Source organism: Podarcis erhardii (assembly GCF_964252035.2).
Source record: "Podarcis erhardii genome assembly, chromosome: Z".
NCBI lineage: Eukaryota > Metazoa > Chordata > Lepidosauria > Squamata > Lacertidae > Podarcis > Podarcis erhardii.
In genome coordinates, this window is record NC_138504.1 from 9,721,309 (window position 1) to 9,739,883 (window position 18,575).

At 45.3% G+C, this 18,575-nt stretch overlaps 2 protein-coding genes across 14 annotated transcripts in view; one reads left to right on the plus strand and one right to left on the minus strand.

The window, feature by feature from the left end:
- Positions 1-12,118, plus strand: part of PASD1 (PAS domain containing repressor 1) — a 94,726-nt gene extending 82,608 nt beyond the window's left edge. For 2 of the 11 annotated variants that reach the window (XM_081847961.1, XM_081847964.1), the window contains exons 16-20: positions 340-498; positions 2,358-2,573; positions 3,628-3,881; positions 5,795-5,993; positions 6,233-12,118. In XM_081847961.1, coding sequence (XP_081704087.1) covers positions 340-498; positions 2,358-2,573; positions 3,628-3,881; positions 5,795-5,993; positions 6,233-6,400 — 996 coding nt within the window. In that variant the 3' untranslated portion in view covers positions 6,401-12,118. Of the gene's footprint in view, positions 1-339; positions 499-2,357; positions 2,580-3,627; positions 3,882-5,794; positions 5,994-6,232 lie in introns of all 11 variants that reach the window. The other 9 variants (XM_081847965.1, XM_081847966.1, XM_081847968.1 and 6 more) reach the window with 9 other exon arrangements.
- Positions 12,119-14,900: 2,782 nt separating this feature from the next.
- The window catches only part of TBC1D8B (TBC1 domain family member 8B), a 47,955-nt gene continuing 44,280 nt past the window's right edge, over positions 14,901-18,575 (minus strand). For all 3 annotated transcript variants that reach the window (XM_081847909.1, XM_081847910.1, XM_081847911.1), the window contains one exon: positions 14,901-18,418. In XM_081847909.1, coding sequence (XP_081704035.1) covers positions 18,005-18,418 — 414 coding nt within the window. In that variant the 3' untranslated portion in view covers positions 14,901-18,004. The remainder of the gene's footprint in view (positions 18,419-18,575) is intronic.

Sequence of the window (18,575 nt, forward strand, 5' to 3'; positions counted from 1 at the left end):
GAGCAGACTTCATTACTCCAGAAAGCAGGACCAGAACCCAGTGGGTTGAAAATTGCAGGAGAAGCAGATTTCGGCTGAATGTCGTTAGGTGTAAGAGCTGTTTGATAATGGAACAGACTGGTGGTTTCTTCTTCACTGGGCGTTATTTAGGCTGAGGCTGCCTGGGTCAGCGATGCTGTAGTTACCTGTTGCATTGCAGATTCTTAGGAACATAGGAAGCTCCCTTTACACTACATCAGGTCATCGATCCATATAGCCCAGTTTCTCTGAAGATGGAAATAATAACTGCATGTAAAAGTTGCAGATTGTGTAATGCTCCTTTCTCATCTATGCTTCCAGCCAGTGTATCACTTCCCAACTCAGATAGGGATGATGCATCATTTGAAGGAACAGCTTGAGGAGAGAACGCGCATATTGCAGGCTGACATCAAGACGCAACAAGAGGAACTGCATGTGATCAAAGAGCAGCTTCAGCTGGTGCAGGACTCCAATCTGCAGGTATTTCCTACATAGGGAACCTCAGGCACGGGGGCAAAATGTGGTCCACAGATATTTTGCAAGTCCATCTGTCCACATGTGTTCATGTCAGTCATTTATTGTAAAAGAAAAAAAGAAAAAGTGGTGGGGATATCAACTTTTATAAAGCTTCCCTGACTGCGGGTGATTATTACTTGCTATAGATGCAACTGCTGAATGGCCCACACTAGAAACCTGAGTGTACTGAATAAACATGCTTAAATCACACAGAGTTGCACCCCTCTTTTATAAATTGCTTGGGTCACAGCCAAAAGAGAGGGCCTTTTCCATGTTGGAATATGGAAAGCTGCCTTTTATTTCTTTATTAGAATATTTATGTACTGCTGCGTCACAACAATATATCACAGTGATATAAAAGTTTACAATAGAAAAACAATCAAACCAGACTGTAATATCATAAAAAAAGTTTTAAAGAATTTTAATGGAAAAGCAGCACTGTATACAAGTATTTTAAACAAGTAAATAAATATACTGGCAACGCTCTGCAATCAGGTATGCTGGATCCCTCTTTGCTTCAGCAGGAGTCACTGTGCATACGTTTGTTCCTTAAGGCTACACAGCAATTCATTCACCTGACCTTGCAGGATTGCTAATTATGTGCAAAATAACCTCTGATTGCTCAAGTTATTTCTTCCCAAAAAGCCTTACATTTTCTCTTCAGAGTATGTTGGTGTAGGGAAAACAATGACCTGCAGCCATTTGGAAATTGGGGGTTATAAGAATAGAGTCCCATGACACCTTAAAGACTGATGAATTTAGTGTGGCATAAGCCTTCCTTATTCATCATAGGTCATGTAGGAGCTACAGTTTGCTCTAGCCCTTTCATTTCAGCATGAGCAAGACTCACTGTCTGTTAGACTGAAACTACCAGAGACCTTTTTCCCCACCAGCCTCTGCTGATATAAGCAGCATCCTGCTTAACGTATTTTTTGCACCATAACACTCACTTTTTTCCTCCTAAAAAGTAAGGGGAAATGTCTGTGCGTGTTATGGAGGGAATGCCTACGGGTGGCATGCCTACGGATTTTCCTCCTCTAAAAACTATGTGCGTGTTATGGTCAGGTGCGTGTTATAGAGCGAAAAATACGGTATATAGATGCCCAACTCCACATGAGCATCGAGGAAAAGTGGTTATTGCTTGACAAGTAGAGAAAAGGGAATTTCCTTAAAAGCAACAGTTCTGGGTGTGTTTTTAAAAGAAATTTAAAAATGCATGTTTGCGTTAAAATATAACCCCCCCCCCCCCGTGTGCCAACTCTAAGTTTTAATCACTGATGGGTTAACATGAGAATATGTTTGATGCTTGGGTGACACCTAATGGCTGTTCTGGATGTTGCTGCCCTTGGCGAATTCTTTTCACAGCACTGTGCTTGCCACAAGCTTAACAGCCCCTAAGGTGTTTTCTGCAACATGGACACAAAAATAGTGCAGTAGTGGTGGGTTTATTCTGCCAGAGGGGCAAGAGTTGGACAAAACTAAACCAAAACATTTGTTGCATAGAATGTTACAGGAATGCAGCTGGAAGTTATGGGATGTGCACTGCTTGGAAACGAAACAGTGTGACAGCCCCAAAACAACAGTATTGAAAGCAGAATTGAATGTGACTGCAGCAATAGCATCAGGAGCATGAATCATCGCAAGTGCACAATAAAAATGATGTCTGGTTGGCCAGCATCTACAGAGGTTACTTTATCAACCTCTGTGAGCCCTGTTTAGTTTGTGCATGCCAAATTTCAAGCCACCATCTTTGTAGGCATTCCCATGTGTGCATTGCTAGTGACAACCCCCAATGTCTCTCCCCACTCCCACTTTTCCGATAGATGCTGATGCAACAGCCTATGCCCATGGTCTTCAGCGGGGTGCAACACCAGAACCCGAGGAGGCCTTCCCAGCAACAAGCAGCAGCAGTTGCGAGCAGACCAGCCGCGTCAAAGAAATCCCAGCAGCAAGGCCTTATGGGATCAAAGCAGTTCTGCAGCACACACCTGGCATCGCCTCAGCAATTCCTCAGGGACCCTTGTGTCACATCATCCCAGGTGGTGGTTTTTGTTCAACATTGTGCTAAATGCATCACCATTTTAAAGCTGTATAACCTGGGGTGGATCTACACACCGGGGGAGTCAGAAATTAAATAGTTATAACAACAGAAAAAAACGCTATGGAAAACCACTTAGAATTTTATTTATTTATCTTGCTCTCCAGCACCATCTGGTGTTGCATGTTCATAACACATTCAAAACACTGATTTTTTTACTGATGTAGCTGAGTCCCTGGTTACTGCCTGCTCCGCTATAGACCTACTACCCTGACTTTGTAGGGCCTTCATAAGACTTGCAGGGTCTTCTCGGGGGCGATACTGCAGCTCTGGAACCCACCCCCATTGTGGTGATTCTTGTTCCTGTTTCTTAGATAAAAAAGTGGTTTTATTCTAGCAGCCTTTGTAATTGTTTTGGATATTATATTGATTGCTGTATTTATGGTTCTTTTGATTCTAGCTGATTACAGGGTTTAGTGACTGATAGTTGAACTTAGTTCACAATCACCACATTTTTCACTACATAAGACGCACCTGACCATAAGACGCACCTAGTTTTTAGAGGGGGAAAGCAAGAAAAAAAATATTCTGCGCAGAGCATGTAAGCGGCTCTCGCTTTTCTTGCTTTAAAGCAAGCAAAGCGAGAGCTGCTTACATGGCTTCTCTCCCGCTTTGCGCAGCTCTCACTTTGCTTGCCCATCCCTCCTCCTGCCTTGCTGTAAAAGAGGAGGAGGAGGAAACACCGCGACAGGTGCTCTTTCAAGGGAGCACTGAGCAATGCCTGTGTGCAGCTCTTGCTGGCTTTTCCGGGAGGTGGGGAAGGGACGGAGGGCTGCCGTCAGGGTGCAAGGGAGCCTGGATGCGGCCCTGCATTGGAGATGGTATTTTAGCTGCATTAGGCTCAACACTCAAGAGAACGGTTTTCCTATTCGTATACCAATTTGCATGGTTGCAAGCTACTCTGAGCCCTCTGTGTAGCAGAAGAGAAGGATGTGAACATACCAAACAAACAGTGTGCTCATTCTGACAAAGGGGTGTGTGCATTTATGTATCAGGTACAGCAGCAGCAACAGCAGCAACAACAGCAACAACAACAACAGCAGCAGCAGCAGCAGCAGCAAAAGCAGGCCATTAGAGGAAAGCAGGTCCAGCAGGCCTGCTTGCCAATGCAGATGAGCATTGCGATGCCGCTGTACAACAACCCAATGGTGTTCTCTCAAGCGCACCCTATCACTGCCTCTACTCCAATGTCAGCTGAAATTGGTGAAAGGCAACAGCAGTCCAATTACAGCCAAGATCGGACTCTAAGGTACGGATGCAGGTAATATGTATGCTGAGAAGTCCAAGTAGGGGTCGTTACTGATGGTATTATTATTGTTTTTGCTCTCTCCTGGCGATGAGCAGATTCCACTTCCCTTCGCAGTTCGTTCTGGCAGCCTTCCCCTATGGTGGCTCTCCACATGTTGCTTGACTACAACTCCCATCTTCCCTTGGCTGTGGTGTTGATGGGAGTTGACATCTAGAGGGCCACAGGTTGGAGAAGGCTCCATTGCTTTGCTTCTCCTGGGCTCATTTGTATGAGTGGACCTTCCAATAGCCAACTTTCGAAGCCAGATTGTGAAGTGTTAGGTACGTCCTGCACTGTTTCCCTGCCCTCACCCAAGGCAAATAATATCAGTGAGGTGAGGTGTGATTGTGGGGAAGGGGCAACCGTTTCTGCCCCTGCAGAAGCCCAGATGAAAATCCCTCCTGGAAGGTGGCATTTGCATTGGGAGGAAATCCCTTTTTGACACCGTGCAGCACCATTTTTTATTTTAGGAGGGATTTTCCTCTTCAGCCTCCACTGGGGAGGAAGGGTTTAATGCAAAACAACAACAACAAGCACTTCAGTGCTGGTTTGGTCCCAGTGGAGGACAAATGGAGCCCTGCCCCATCAACTTTAGCCTGTCCTGAGCTAGCCCCAATTTGTCTGCCTTCTTTCTTACAATTGGTCTGGTAGAGTGACTCTGGCTGCCAGCTCCCTCCTTCCCTGCCTCAGTGCTGCGCCCTTGAAAAACTTACAAGGGAGGAGGATGCAGGCAAAATTAGAGTGAGTTGGCTCTGTCTGTCATTGGCTCTGGCGCCACCTGGTGTTGGTCTTCCTGTCTTCCTCCCTATCAATCCCAGTGTGCACCACCCACCAGTCTTTGGTCCCTGGTCTCTGAAGAGGCAAGCAATGGCTCTGAAACTGTGCTGGCAAGAGGCTATCGAACCTGCTCATTGCCACGTTGTTAGGTCAGCCTGTGCAGCCTGCAACATCTGGTGCACATGGGAGCAATCAGTCTTCACAGATCAATACTGGCAGACAGAAGGCAAAAAAAGCCTTCCCACAATTAAAACCAAACAATTTCGGGGTAAGAAGCCTCTATATTAGAGGCTGTCTAGTCCTTTCCCCTGCTCGGCACAGGAATATTTTAAACTAGGATTCCCTGACATGTGGCTGCACAGCATCTTCATAACTACTTCCACCAGGTCCCAAGATCGCTCTGCTCTGTTCCACTCTTGAACAAAATCAAAGCAAAGAGCGGATATCATGGGAAGCATAGGCTGGGCTGCCTTCCTGTCAGAAGTACAACACAAAAAGGGAGGCTAGTACCTCTAAATGGGCAAACCTGACCCTAGACTTCCATTTTCAATTTCCATAGTAGTTAAGATATGAATGCAGCCTGGGCTATGTGCCCTGCATGCTGAACAAAAGATTATGCACCCAGGCAACCTAAACTCTCTGCCATGAAAAGTTGGATTCTGCCAGCAGCATACATTATGCAGGAGAGCTCCCATTTCTGACTTTGCCTAAAGTATTCTGCATTTTTAGAATAGTTATAGCTGATTTTATTCTGTGGTTTGGTGACTACAAAAAAAGGGGAAGGAAGAGCACTGAGCCTTTGCTTGCTAGCCACATTAAACTCTTGTCCTGCCATCACTCCTGCTTCCGAGGGTTCAGAGAGCATTGCCACAACTTTCAAGCAGATTGTCACACCAGAGAGAGCTGAAAAAGGTTGCATCAGGGGGTGGTTAATCAGTGGGCACCCAGATGTTGCCAGGCTCCTGGCTCCATCAGCACCAGATCTAGTTCAGCAACATCTGGACTGGCACCGGTCGGCCACCACTGCTGTGGAAAGGGTTGCGTTTTGAGGCAGCCTCCGGTGGTTTTTGATCTGTTACCTGCTACTTGTGTTGCAGATTTGCTCCGGAGCAGCAAGGGCTGCCTGCTGCAATACAGATGCAGCCAATCACATGCGCCGCCACTCCGTCAACCGTCTTCACCTCCTCTGTGATGATTCCACGCGCCAACATCGCCCCACAGCAGAGCCACCCTCCTCCCAACACCCTCCACCAGTGGCAACCGCAGCCAGTTCAACAGCATCACCTCTACCTTCAGGTAACAAGCTACTAGTTTCTAGCGAGATTGTGGAAGGCGTGATGACTGATAGGAATGCCAAGGTGGGAGGCAAGGTCTATAGCTTTAACTATGCACTATGTGAAAGATTGCTTCCTTTTGCTAGTCCTCAAGGCTCAGCTTTACTGGGTGACCCAGTCTTCCAGTATTACGAGAGGAGGGGTACATATGTGGGAGGGCTGGGCATTCCCAGTGCTAAAGGCTGTTGCATTATCCCGCAGATGCAAGGTGCGGCTGAGCCGGGCCAGAACCAGCGCCTGTTCCAGCAACCTCATGTACCGCCGCAGAACGCCACCATGGGATATTTTCACCACCCGCAGCCGCAGAGCCAGCACCTGCAAGGCCAGCCTTGCAGTTTACAAGACCTGCCTGAAATGCAGCTGCCTTGAGGCCTTGGTGGTGGAGGCAGTCTTGGGGGTAGCGGCTGTGCTGAGCAGAAGTGAGTGGATGGAGGGGCAAAGCACAGAGGAGATGAAGGCCCTTCCTTCCTGGTACGCCTGGAAGGTGAGGAACATGCCCGAGGCCCTGGCTGGAGTGGAGAGCAGGTTGGGAGTTTCTTGCACTTACTTGGAAGGAAAACAAACAAAGGAACCACCCAGGAGCGACACTACTCCAGCAAAGTGGGATCAAAAGCCAAGCTTGGCATTTCTTAACCGCTTAAACTGTGTGCAGCTAGAACATCTCGTCTGTACATCCTTTGGCTAGAGATGGGGGGGTGAGTGCAGCCCGGGGGCAAGGCTGGTTTATTTTTGGATGCTTCTGTCTGCCAGGGAAGGTTCACTGGCAGATAGGGTTCCTTGCTCACCTGCAATAATTAAAACAAAAATGAACTTAACTTACCCAAGTGAGGGGGAAAGGATTATTTTTCAGGAGAGCAGCCGCCTTTGTGTGCTGCAAAGCCATATATATGAATATTAGTTATATTTATAAATATGGTAGATGGAATTCTAGCCTGCAGGTTTTTTAAATAAAATATTAGTAAAGTTTACACGCTGATGTGTTATGCGGCAGAAAACCACACACCTGTGCAGGAGGCAGCCAAGTCTTATTTTTTTCCTTTTTCTAAAATAATCGTTGCTGAAATTCACTGTGAATCACTGTGAACACAGATGGAACTGTAAGCATCAACCCACGACCATATAACTTTTTTTTCTTTTGTGGATGTATTTGTGTATATACAGATTTCATTTTTGTGTAGTAGTTCATGTGTGGATTACTGAACATATTCCCCAGCACTCTATCCCATTACCCAACCATTTCCCTATATGTGAATCCCATAGTTTCTTTGGATAATTGGGTAGTGCTGCTGCTGTTTATGACACCACTCTTGCCTGAATTTCTTCTTTCTGCACCAGCTCCTTTCACTGTTAAAGAGTTATGAGAGTTATGATGTGTCTAAGAGTTTCTCCTATTTTGTTGCAAAGTCCAGATATATAAACCTACCTATTTCTACTGCCCATTTAGCCAAATATATATATATATTTTTCAGGAGGTGCAAGAAAGAGAATCCTTCCCTTTCTTTCTCTCTGTGTATATCCAATGAACCTTTCTCTGGGGGAGGTATCTTGATGCCCAAAGACAAAAGCAAACTTTGTGGTTTTGCTACTTAGTAGGTAGAATTTGGCAAAGTGGAGTTTCTACCTAAACAAGGATACCTACGATGTTACAAGTCAGTAGCGTTAGCAATAAATTGTATTTTTTTAAATGGTCACTTTAAGTGTGTTTATATATTTATGAACGTTTTCTTAAAAAAAAAAAGAATATATTCTTCAGTGGGTGTGTATACCAAAGTGTCCCCTACTGTTTTGTGTGTTTCCAAAGGAAAATTAATAATTAATTGTTAGGGACATTTTTTGTTTTGTTTTTGCAAATGTAAGTGTGCTCGACTTGTACATTTTTTATATGCTGGGTGCAGAAGGCAACTTTCACTAAAACTTCTTTAAAGAAAAGAAGAAATGAGGTTGCATTTAGGGATCTGGTTAACAACAACAACATCCACCTGTTGCTGGCTGTTAGGAAGAGGGTTTTTCTACCTGCAACATCAGAGTAGATTCATTTAGTAAAGGTTCAGGGCCATAACTTCAATGAAAAACAAAGCTACAATCGTTTGAAGCATAGTAGATCTGTATTCTGAAGATTCTCAGGCAGCACTAGAGATCAATCACTGTGTACAAAGGGCCTTTTCCCCTTTACTTACCAGTACAGTGGTACCTCTGGTTGCGAACAGGATCCGTTCCGGAGGCCCGTTCGCAACATGAAAAGCCCGCAACCTGAAGTGCCGTATCTGTGCAAGTGCGCAGCATGATTTGGTGCTTCTGCGCATGTGTGAGCGTCGAAACCCGGAAGTAACCCTTTCCTGTACTTCCGGGTCGCCGCGGGATGCAACCTGAAAAAAAGGTAACATGAAGCAAATGTAACATGAGGTACCTCGGGTTACAGACGCTTCAGGTTACAGACACTTCAGGTTACAGACTCTGCTAAGCCAGAAATAGTACCTCGGGTTAAGAACTTTGCTTCAGGATGAGAACAGAAATTATGTAGCGGTGGCAGCAAGAGGCCCCATTAGCTAAAGTGGTGCTTCAGGTTAAGAACAGTTTCAGTTTAAGAACGGACCTCCGGAACGAATTAAGTTCTTAACCCGAGGTACCACTGTATTGTTAATTCTCTACTACTGATGTGCAAACACACACAACTAAAATTTCACAGGCCCTTTGAAAGTGTACAGGTGTACTTTGCTTGCTTTAATTGCAATACATAGTCCAAACCTGCAGAGAGTCTACGAGGGGAAGTGGCCCTCTCAGCTTGTCCCGTGTCTTTTAAGAGGAGAATGTAAGGCATTTAAGAGGAGCTTGGAACCATCTTGCTTTCAAGTGTAATGCACAATGTATTGCTTTGCATTAGGAAAAGATGGGTGGGTACCTAAAGGAGAGCTTATATCTCTCTCCAATTCATTTTCCCCAGTCAATCTAAGGAAGGAAAGGCAGAGCAGTTGCCAGAGCTTCCTCTGGCTGGTACTTCCCAGTTTGTAGTGGCCCTCCCTTCTCCACCAAGGTGTATGTGTGAGAACGGAAAACACAATAGATCTGGAACCAGCTCCTCTATTTAGTCCTTGGCAGGCCCAGGGCACAGTAGACACCTAGGCCAAAATGCCAGTCTAGAAAACAAACAAACAGCATTTCAAAGAATGTAGAATATGGTTTTCTTTATCCCCTTGCTAACTGCAGGAGAAAAGGCTGGAGCAACTCTAGGTATGTCATTATTTCACTGATAGCTGCTCCGCCACCCCAGCAAAATGTTGAGGCTTGCAACCAGCTACAGGGAGCCTGTTTCAAATGTTCAGATTTGTGGCTTTTATTTTTTGAAATAATAAATGTATTAACCACATGCAAGAAACCTAAACGAGAACACACTAAGCACCAACAATGTCAGCTTGTCTGCCATTTCTTGGGATAAAAGGCGTAGGAAGGCATTATTAAACAACAGCAGCTGTCTGCAAAGGGTTTCACATGTGGGCACTGTAATGTTGTGCCGGTCTCTGCCAACGAGCTCAGCACTGATGCTCATTTGTTACAACTACAGATGCAATGGAACTAAGGCATTATTAGGCCAGGGTTTGGAACCCAGTGGCCCTCCAGCTGATGTCTGATTCCAGTTCTCATTAGCCCCAGCCAGCGATCATGCATGAAGGGAGTTGCAGTTGGGAGTCAAAGGTTAGCCACCCATTATGTAAAGCTGTGTCTAGTTCTAAATGGGCACCACTGCCATTTCAAGTTGAGGTTTCTCTCCCCTCTCTAACCTGGAATAGGGTCACTTTGCTCCTGTAAGTAACTGGCTTTTGGTAGTGCTAGCTCTCCCTTCAGAAAATGCTACTGAAATCATCCTATGGAGGGGAGAAAGTTTCCGGTGCCAGGCACAAGGCAGTGGGCATCTGCTTGAATCACTGAATCATAGAGGTGGAAGCGACCTTGAGGGTCATCTAGGAATTTGCAGCTGCATCAAACTTGCAGCCTTAGCATTATCAGCACCATGCTCTAACCAACTTAGCTATCCAGCTGAGACAGGATACATCAGTAGGACCACTTTTAAGAGGGGAGGGGTGCACATTAGCTGCACACCCAGTTCTGCTGTTTACTTGTATCAGTAGTGATGTCAAGGCCACAGCAATCATCCAGTCCCCCAGCGGGATAAATCCACTCCCAAGAGTAGTGGTATCAACACTTTCGGTGCGAGTGAAGGAGCATCCTGTCACTCTTAGGTCCTTTGTTCCGTTGTCACTTTGAGCACAGGGATAACAACCTGCAGAGGTTGTTGACTCTAACTCCCACCATCCCTAGTTAACACAGCCAATAGTTGGGGGTGCACAGCCTCTTTCATAGAAACACACCAATGTTACCTTTCTCCCCCTCCCATCCCCTATCTTCATGCACTTTAGAACACCTGGGGGGGGGGGTCAACCTTAATAAGTTTTTGCAGCAAGTTGTCAACGTGACATCCTTCCCCACTTCCATTTTTTTTAAAAATGTGACAGACTCAGCAGAGGCTGTGGAGAGGAGGTCTGTATGCCCTCTCTGGCATCTACAGCTGGCTCGTTGTCTCTCTCGCAAGGCACTTTGGAATTTGAGGGGCAAGAGGGAGCTCCTCATACAAACCCAGTAAGTGGGAGAGCTTGACTGTCTTATTTTAGCTATCTGCACTCAAAACTTTAAATCCGGATTTTGTGGAGAAAACTGGGCATGTTGGTGAACAAAATTAGTTTTGGAAAACACCCCAGTTAAACAGAACCAACATGGTTTGGCATGTCTAAGGAGGGATAATTCATGGATCATCTTACAGTCTTGCAGGGCATTTGGATTTCCCCCCTCTTTTTGAGCCTGAGTTATGCCCGTTTCCCCACAGCTATACAGACCTATATGAGACTACAGTTTGTGGTGGGCTGTGCTTTAGAAATCAAGCCCTTAGTATGGCAACCACGTGCACTGGGGAAGAGATATTGTTTTACACTGGGGGAGAGGTAAAACCATGCACTTTATTAGTAAGGAACTTCTTCCTTCATAAAACGTTGCACAAGGTGGGAAGGTCGCTGCCTGGTGTTGATTCATCGCATGCACTGTTCAGGGGAGGAAGAAACGGTATGCCAAAATGCATGTTCCATTTTATTGTGAAGTTTGAACCAGTTCTCCCCATCCTCTGACAAGCCATGAGCTGGCACCTTCCCTTCAGTGTTTCTGCAGTGCCTTACTTAGGCAATTGCCTAGGTCAGCTCTGCATTGGGGACTTTAGATTTAGCTGCCACCCACCTTCAAGCTTTCTTTCTTTCTCCCCATCCCAAAACAGATATATTTTTTAAGAAACTGATGCTATCCAATGGTTTACCTCTGTGTTGTGGGAGAGAAGAGTTTGGAATTGGATAGAGTTAATTAGCCTGGAGAATCCAAGGGGACAGTTCTACTGGTTAACAGTTCCATATTAGATATAATGGGCCCATGGACTCTTTGCTGGTGTTTATTTACAACTCTGGCTCAAGAGTTTCCCATGGTGCCTCGAAATACAAATGTGAGAAGGCTATAGCCTCATTTTGATGTATAAAGAGGATTTGTTAACGCAATTAAAGGCTTCAGAAAACAAAGGCACATTTCTGAAGCCTTGCACTTTTAAATGCATTTTGTACATAGATATAAATATATATAAGCTAACGGCTGGTTGATCTGGCCAGGTTTGGTTTGACAGATACAGATTCTTCTAACGTACGTTGTCTATATCGTGGCATATTAACTATGTAAAAAAAACAAACCACACGAAAAGAAAGGACAGAAATGAAAAGATTTTTAAAAAGCAGCAAAAGCCTTAGAATTGAATATTTAGTTTATTTTATATGATGTCAAAGATAGATACATTTATAAATGTTCCTATTCATAAAAGTATTTTGTAAAATGGGCAGGGAGGGGGTGAGGAAGTGTCTTATGGGGGCATTTAAGAATTCTAGCCGGGAATACTCACGCTGTTGTGAAGGTCCATTGGCCAAGAATCAACATGTCTCCCATGTGCTTTAACAGATTTGTACATAGTATTTTGAAAGAAAAATAAAAATGTACTTTTATGAACTCTTACTGGGTGTCTACCTCTTTTGTACTTGGAGAAACGCGTAGTTTCCCCCCATTCATGAGAACAGAGCAAGCCGGCTGACCGCTGAACAGAAGTCACCAAAAAAGGCCAATTCAGGATTTCCCGCATATTACTATAGACAGATTATTTCTACCCCATTCTGCTTACATTCTCGTCAGTTTGTTACTTGTGCTTAGCTCAGTGAGGTTGCCCTGATTACCTTTATTTATTTTTATTTTTTTGAGAGAGAGAGTTAAAAGCAGGTTTATTGGGGGATGGACGTGGTCGAGGCTGCCATGTCCAGGCAGCACATCTGCGGAGAAGAAGAGATGAGTTTGGATTTGATATCCCGCTTTATCACTACCCGAAGGAGCCTCAAAGTGGCTAACCTCCTTTCCCTTCCTCTCCCACAACAAACACTCTGTGAGGTGAGTGGGGCTGAGAGACTTCAGAGAAGTGTGACTGGCCCAAGGTCACCCAGCAGCTGTATGTGGAGGAGCGGAGACGCAAACCCAGTTCACCAGGTTACGAGTCCACCGCTCTTAACCACTACACCACACTGGCACCGACTGCTTCTCTGGCCTAGCGGTACTTGGAGGTCAGCACAACGCCGATGCAGCGGCTGTCGATGGAGACGCTGACGCCTGGACCATTGATGTCCATTGCCTCCAGGAGGTATTGGTTCGGCAGCCTGAAGTTCACGGGGTCCGCAAGCAGGTTCTGGGCGGGCAGGGCACTCAGGTTGCCAAGAGCGCTGGCGACGTTGGTGGTGGGGCTGGCCGCGAACAGCCTGGGCACAGCCTGGACACCAATGTCAGCAGAATGGGACAGAGCAAGTGGCTCTGGTTGACTCCGCTCAGCACCATCCTTGCAGTTCAGCCTCTTCGGTGCTGTTGGAGTGCGGGCAGCCATTTTATCACCGTCCACCCCGGCCTCCCCATCCCCCCAAGTTGCCTCTCAGCGGTGTCTCTCTCGGGCTCTTCCTTCCATTAGCACTGCTGCCTCTCCCGTGTCCCAGCCTCCCACGGCCTTGGCTGGGATCCGGGACCCCTGATTACCTTAACAGGGAGTAGTAAAGGGGGGGACACAACCTTGCCTCTGCTTCTTGACCTCTCTGTGGCTTCCAGTACCATTGACCATATCCTTTTCCCAGGACCAGATCTGTGGAATGGGAACTGGAGGCGCTGTGCTGCAAGTCCAGAGCAGCATTTTGAGTGTTGTTTCTGGACTCCAAATCCCATCAGCCCCAGCTAACATGGCCAGTAGTCAGGGATTATGGGAGTTGTGGCCCAGGAACCTCTGTAGGGCACTAGGTTTTTTAAAAAGTTAAAAGGCTTGTGGGAGGGAAGGGGATGGGCCATCTCCCTTTTCTCTAACAACATCTGCCCCCTAACCACCACCCAGTTCTCTCACAGTCCCAGCGCCTACTCCTTTACAATGTGAAGAGGGTCTACTCTGAACATCTCCCCTCTGCCTCCCTCCCCAAGAAAACACTGTTGAAAATCCTACCATCAACATTTTAACCATGGACAGTCAGAGGCATATTGTGAGCCAGGTTTCCACCTGCCCTGCTTCCATGAAATGATCGTTTATTCATCTCCTCTCATTAAAGATACAGTGAATTTGCTGTGTACAGAACATGGTCATCAAAATACAAAACGCCAGCACATAAACATATTTTATTTCCTTGGTAGCAAAAAGGATAAAATAATCCAGTTCCTCTGGAAAACATACCATATTCATCTTACTTAGAAATTTATTCTTAAAGACAATTACACGCGTATTTTTTTGTAAGCTTATTTCAATATCTCTCTCCATAACTTGTTTGTTAGACAGCCATTAAGATGAGGAACTTTGAAGAAGGCAGATAAATACATCTTTTTGTTGTTGTTGTTCTCCCTAAGAAATTACAGCTGCATTTTGGCAAACTGTATTATAAAAGTTGCAACTTGTGAGGCAACAGCATGGCTACACACTACAGCAATAATTTATCTCTGATCAGGTGACCTACAGTGAAGCCACCTGATATTACCCCCACCCTTTAGTGGAATCCCTGTGCAATCAGATCTTACTAAAAAGGCTCTCTGCCTACCAGACTTTTCTACCTGCACAACAGGTAGAATCCCCCCACCCCCGAAAACTTTGCTGGAGTTTGCAATAGTGTGAGAAATCTTCGCTTTGACAGGTATTTGCTCAGTAACCTGCTCTGAACAGTAAATGGCAGCTGATAATCTAACCCTCTATGCATCCCATCATCCCCAGTGTTATGTGCCAAATGACCTCATTATTTTGCAACTTAGCCACCATGGATCTAAAGCTTCACTGCTCTGTTCTACTGCCTCTCAGCTACAAATATTCTATATTCAGCTGCATAGAATGCCTAGAGCACCTGTGTGTGATAGAGAAAGAGAGAGTGCATGCATGCATGCATGCTCTGGTAACTGCAGAGGAAACTCTCAGGAAGATATTCAGATATTTGGATTGCAGCAAGTACCACTGGAAAAAACAACAACAGCATGGCACAAACATGAAACCCAGACCCAGTGGCCTTCCACCATCTAAGCACACTAAGAAATGGATAGTAGACTTTGATCAAAACTAGTGCCAAGGAATTCAATCCCTAGAGTAGGTTTAATAGAAAAGAAAAATGCTTTTCATGGAAGGTGTTGATCCCAGTTTGCCCATTCAGAGCCCTAGGGATTGCTTTAAAGTTCTGTCTTAATAAACTTCTTTTTATGTTGTGAAGGAGAGACTACAGCAATCACATCCAACACAAAGCCAAAATACTTGTTTTTTTTACCAGAGTAAAGGGACTGGAGTCCCTATGTTAGAAACATTCTCTCCAAGGCTAGGTGCATGAAACAGACTGTGGCAGTAGAATAGACTTCCTCACCCTGGCAACAGGGTGATATCATTTCTGCAAGTTCTCCCACTTTCTGTTTTTAGAAAAAAAGGAAAACCTGCAAGTAGAAAACTAATGCATCAGAGTGAAGCTTTTAAACTTTTTTTCCTGCTAAGCTTCACATTAATAAGGAGTCTTTCAAAAATGTCACTTCCCAGCTTGCATGCATAAAGCTGAAATAGATATGCATAGGTATAATGCTGCCTGCTAAACAACAGCTGTGAGGTCCTGTTTAATTCCCAGGTCAGGACTTCTGTTGCTTCCTGGAAAACATTGACTGAATGTTTCATTTCAGGCAGCCAAGTGGAAAACAACTGGATTTGGGTAAATAAGAGTTTCCTGTAGGAACTTAAAAATGGAGTATTTTGAAAGGGGTGTGGGGAGGAATCAGGCTGCATGGTTTGCCCATATTGAACTGAGCAACTGTTTGGAAAAATAAATCCAGAATAATATTAAGAAAATGGATCTTTCTGTTTTGTTCTCATCCCTGTGGATGAGAACTCAAGATTCCATCCTTAAAGAATGGGAAAGAGATAAGGGGAAAAGACACGTAAGCGTGGAAAACAAGTTTGTAAAGAATCATCTGCTCCCAATATCCAAGCTGCATTCATTGGCAAGGTGTGTGGGTTGTGATCTAAAGACCCACCTCCCTGGGCAACAGAGACAAACAGAAATCAGTCCCTTTTAAAAGGCAACATATGCCTTCCACAGTGCTGGTGTATTTGCATAGAATTTAGACCGGCGGAAAACTTTGGACCTGTTTCAAAATACTCATAATTAAGATTAAGCCTTGTCGGGGATGCAGATAGAAAGGTTCAAAGAGGCTAAGAGTAAGTGGACTGATTTCTCCTCCTCTGCCTTGCCAGTTGTTAAAGCTTTTCCCTTCAGAGCTGGAAAGCTCATTCTTCCTTGTCTTAAGCAAATATGCCCATTGCTAGCAAATATCTACTTTGCACATATCACCAGAGGCTGTTTGGTTAGATAAGAAGTCTGCACATTTCAAATGCTTTTTTTAAAAAAAGACCTGAGGGGAGACACAAACACACAGAGAGAAAGAACCCTAAACACAGTACCTCTGTCACTGGTACTCAAAATCTGATTAGTACATATAGTATGTATGCTGGTCATTCTGCATATAAAAGATTGTACCTACAAGGTTCTGGAAGATAATTTCCTTACAATTTGTAAACAGATCTATTGGATGACATGCTTTGAAAATCAAAAGAAATTGGTTCACCTGAGCCATGGAGAGTTATGGATTCGCCAGGCTTTTTTCATCACTCAAACTGCACTATGAACATAGTTCTGAATTGGAACTGCCATTTCCTCTTCTAGCATCAGCTAGCTCCATTTGGCTGAGAAAGACCCTGCAGGGACACTGGAGATTATTTGGGAGGAAGGGGCTTGTTGAAATTTTAGTGCTTCCTATAACCATTATGACATCAGCAATGTCAACAAAAGAGAGACAAGTGAAGAAAGAGACCATAAGCCCCTTGTGTGAGCACGTGCATGTATGTTTCAATTAAACAGGTACTAGAAACTGGCTTAGTCCTAAAAGCCTACAGAGATATACAAGACACCAGCAGGGAACAGTTCTCCACAACAGTGTTCACCTTAACTTCACAATAATCCTTCAAGTATCATGCAATCCGTATTACAAAACTGCTTTATGCTGGCCTTATTTCTACCTCAAAAAGGAAGCAGATGATTTAAAGGAAGGCTGCAGCCCCAGGGACCTGATGCAACCTCCGTCCCAAGCAAAGCACACACACACCCCCAACTCCCCACACCAAGACCACACCAGTTTGGGCAGTGGCAGCAAAAAGAAATACACACTGCAGACATGTTAGCCAGGGTGGGCAGAGACGTTTAAACCCCTCCATACGGTCCAGCATCCTGATGTGGACGCAAATCACCCAATTCTTGGTTATGAGATACATCATTTGTTGAGTGGACAGTAACCCCTACCCCACCCTCAACTGGTCAACATGAAGGAGAGGCTCTGTGTGTGAACATTTTAGAGTGTGGGGAGGCTACACTTTGGGCCACGCAGTGGGATTTGGCCCCTGAAGCACTGTCCAAGGGTGAATGTGGCCCCTGAGTAAAAAGATAAACTAAAATGTTAAACGCCCCCGATCTAAAGCCAAATCCACACCCTAGTGCTGCATCACAGGAGCAAGCCATGACATCTTCCCTTTACCAGAGTGGATTTGGGAAGGAAGCCGCCATCGCAATGTGGCCTCCATGCTGCTGTGAACTGGGATAATCTAGGGTAAGCATGGCCAGGGAACCACAGGACCTCCCACAAGTAAAAGAGTCTAGGGCCAGAAATTAAAACAGTAGGGAGGTGAACTGGGTTTGGAAGCTCCCCAAGACTGTATCAACTAGCCACTTTTTAAAAAAACAACAACAACAGTAATGATCAAAACCAGCACTTGGTCCCATTCACAGAAACAACACAGCTCCCCCCCCCCCCTTTTAAACAGCCACGCTCAACTGACCATCAAAAAATATCTCTCCCAAAGCAGGAAACAAATTCTACATTCAGAGCTTAAGAAGCAATTCTTTGGAAATCCAACCAACAGTTACAACAGAATAGGTAAAGGCCAAGACCACTCTGCAGCAAAAGTGGCAGACATTACATTCAGCGTGAGAACTATTAACACGAAACGGTGGTTTGGGAAAACAACAGCCACGAACCACCCCCAACTTCGCCCCTGACAGACCAGCTTGCTATTCCCTTCCAAGTTGGCTTGTGTTGGCTGATGTGGTTTAAGTCTCCCGAGTGTACTAAAAATGCAACATTTAGGTGCAAATTGTCCTTCAAGCTATGCTTATTTTAACTTTGCAAAAACACAAAGAACCCTGCCTATGGCGTAGAGGGGAATCTAGCTGAATCTTTAAACCCCCCCCCCCAAACTCAAGATGCTGAGCTCACAAACAGCCCTCCGTCCTTCCAAGTGCCTCTGTGCGGAGCGTCAGGCAGGTGCTATACTCTGGCCTTCGCTTTCAACTGAGAAACTTTAGCGTTTTCCAACTTGGCTGCAACATCTACTGGCTTCTCGAAAAATCTCACCAAAGCAGGTTCATTTAGTAAAGACGCCAGCAGCTGCTCAAAGGCAAACGACCATTCATCAGGTCTGCGTGTGCTCTGAGGCCCACCTCTTTCAATCTGTGGGGTAGGCTGAGCCTCTGGGGGCTTCCGGGCATCTTCTGTACCCACGTTGGAGGTGGAAGGGGCCATGCTCTTGGCTGGCAAAGTGGGGCTCTGGAGTCTTCGGCCGACCTCCTCCATCTTCAGCAAGAGGCTGGTGACGGTGGCAATGGCGCGATAGAGCAACTCCTCTTCTGGGTCTCCGTGAAACAAGTTATACAAAGTCTTTGAAAACTGGATGAACTGGGACTGGGGTGGGTGGAGAAGGGAGAAATAAGAAGGCATATTTTACAACCTAACTTCTATTCCCCCCCCCCCGTTTCTTTTTCTAAAAGCCTCTTAACATACCGTATTTTTTGCAGCATAACACTCACTTTTTTCCTCCTAGAAAGTAAGGGGAAATGTA